At 56.8% G+C, this 2,458-nt stretch overlaps 1 protein-coding gene across 1 annotated transcript in view; it reads left to right on the top strand.

Moving 5' to 3' along the window:
• Positions 1 to 1,737, top strand: part of GUITHDRAFT_141736 (hypothetical protein) — a gene marked incomplete at both ends in the record, with an annotated part of 5,758 nt that extends 4,021 nt beyond the window's left edge. Inside the window, 6 exons of the mRNA XM_005828659.1 lie at positions 115 to 179; positions 551 to 609; positions 814 to 905; positions 1,135 to 1,202; positions 1,416 to 1,524; positions 1,664 to 1,737. Of these exons, the coding sequence (XP_005828716.1) occupies positions 115 to 179; positions 551 to 609; positions 814 to 905; positions 1,135 to 1,202; positions 1,416 to 1,524; positions 1,664 to 1,737 (467 nt within the window). The remainder of the gene's footprint in view (positions 1 to 114; positions 180 to 550; positions 610 to 813; positions 906 to 1,134; positions 1,203 to 1,415; positions 1,525 to 1,663) is intronic.
• Between the last annotated feature and the right edge of the window lie 721 nt (positions 1,738 to 2,458).

The following is a 2,458-nucleotide window of genomic DNA, read 5'->3' on the forward strand; positions in this document are numbered from 1 at the left end:
TTCGCTGTTCTGCCTTTTCGATCCTATTCCTTCCTTTCCTCCCCTCCCTCCCTCCCTCCCTCCCTCCCTCCCTCCCTCCCTCCCTCCCTTTCTTGCTTCTCTCACTGCTGGCAGTCCAAGAATGCGGAGGAGTCCCTGCTCTGCTAGACATCCTTCACAGCTACGAGCACACATCGCCGGTGAGGAGGAGGACCAAGGGAAAGCGAAAGAAAGTGGAGTAGGTGTGCGGGGGTGGCAGGGGGGAGGAGGAGCAGAAACAGAAGAAGCAGGAACAGGGGGAAGGAAAGCGATGACAAGGACCGGGACAGGAGGCTTCGATGGCGGCGAACGCATTGTTTCACCTCTGCCTGAACTTCGACATCCGAGCTGAGGTTGCACACATGATTGCATTGTTACAAGTATTCTCATTCATGTTCTCCTCCTCCTCCTCCTGGTCCTCCTCCTCCTTTTCCTCCTCCTCCTGCTCCTCCTGCTCCTGCTCCTCCTGCTCCTCCTGCTCCTCCTCCTCCTGCTCCTCCTCCTCCTCCTTCATCCATCCGCCTATTTCCAGATTGGGTCCAATGAAACCATCCGGGAGCTCCTGCTGATGATTCATAATCGAGACGTCAGGTTCGCATGATGAAGTTTTCTCCTTGGCTCACTACCTCCTTCTCGACCTCCTCCTGCACCCCCACCGCCAACTCCTTCCAACTCCTCCTAGTTGTTTCCTTCACTCCCCTTCTCGCCCGTCCCTGAATTCTCCTCCTTTCCCCTCTTTTACCTCCTCCTCCCCTCCCCCTCCCTCTCCTCCTCTTCCGTGACATCACTTCACAGCAACCCCAACAACTTGTCTCACATCTACGCTGGCAAATGCCTGGCGGTCTTGGCGTCAGAGCCTGAAGTCAGGCAGCATCTCCTTGAAGCAGGTGCCTCCTCCTCGCCCTCCCGCCTCCTCTTCCTCCTGCCTCTGATCTCTCTCTCTACCACCTTGTCTCTCCTCCTGCTCCTGCTCTTCCTCCTGCCTTCGGTATTGCATCCCCTTCTCCGTCTCCTCCTTCCCTTTCTGCTCCTGCAGCTCTTCTGCTGCTCCTCCTGCCCTTACCCCCTCACACACACTCCCCCCACTTCTTCTCTTCGTCTCATCGCTGGTCGCAGGAGCAGTTGACGTCTTCTCCGAGTGGCTCGACAACGCGAGGGCGGAGGGTCGTAAACTTGACGCTGAGGTGAGCCGGACAAGCAGTAGAGCTCCCTCTCCTCCCCTCCCCTCCCCTCCCTCCCTCCCACTCTGACTCCTACCCAACTTATTCTGATCCTTTACCTCTTCTCATTGCTGCTCTCCCTCCTTGTTCCCTCGTTGTCCTCTACCTCCTTTCTATTCCCTCCTCATCCCCTGCCTCCTCCTTCCCTCCTCCCTACTCAGCCTCTGCCTCCTCCAGGTTGCTGGCCTGTGCCTCTACGCCATGAGCTTGAACAATTCCGCGGCCCAGAGGATGAAGAAAGGAACTCTCGAGTCGCTCCTCTCCGTCTTCGACATCTCTTCGAGCGGTGCGCTGTCGTTCTTCGATGCCTTCCCCGCCCTCCGTCCCCTCCCCTCGTCGTTCTCTTCCCTCTTGGTCGTCTTCCCCCCTTCCTTCCTCTTCCCTCCTCATCCTCTCCTTCCTCCTTGCCTCTGACGTCTCCTCAGCCATCGCTTCTGACAAGACGCAAGCTTGTGCCGTGCCTGCTCTCATAAACATCTGCCTCGGACACGTTCGGTAGGCCCTCATACTCCCTGATACCTCTTTGCTGCTGCTGCTGCTACTGCTGCTGCTCTCGCCTTCGTCTCCTGTTCCATCCTGTCTCTCAAACTTTTCTCCTTCCCTTGCTCCCCCTGCTCTCCCTCATCGCATCCTGTTCCATCCTCCATGTTGAGCCTGACTATCTACAGGATGGTGAAGACATCACAAGAGGATGCCAGCAAAGATTTTCGAGGAGGAAAACCGTAAGCAGACGATGCCATGGCAGGGAGCGATCGACATCAGCATCAGCAGCAAGACAACCTCTGTCCTTCAACAAGCTGTTTGTTGTTGCAAAAAGTCTTACCAACCCGCCCACCACATCATAACGTGTCGCACTAGAACCAATCTCAGACGCAGAGCCTGTAACTATCCTTCCTGCTACATCGCCAACTCCATGCCCCTTCCCCGCTCAGACTCTCCTCTCCTTCAGATGTCCATCGTGGCGTAATCCGACCCCTTGGACTTGAGATGTCTCGGTCTCCATCGGCCTGCTGGAGTCTCCTTGAGGGCCTGCTGGAACAGCTTGTACTCCTGCGACAGCAATGGTCATGTTCATCCCCATCGCCATCGCCATCCTCTACCACCACCATCACCTCCTCCTCCTCCTCCTCCTCCTCCTCCTCCTCCTTCTCCTTCTCCTCCTCCTCCTCCTCTCGTCGTATCGTTCACACCTCGCTCGTGACTTGCTTTGCTCCAGCAAT

Source organism: Guillardia theta (assembly GCF_000315625.1).
Source record: "Guillardia theta CCMP2712 unplaced genomic scaffold GUITHscaffold_57, whole genome shotgun sequence".
NCBI lineage: Eukaryota > Cryptophyceae > Pyrenomonadales > Geminigeraceae > Guillardia > Guillardia theta.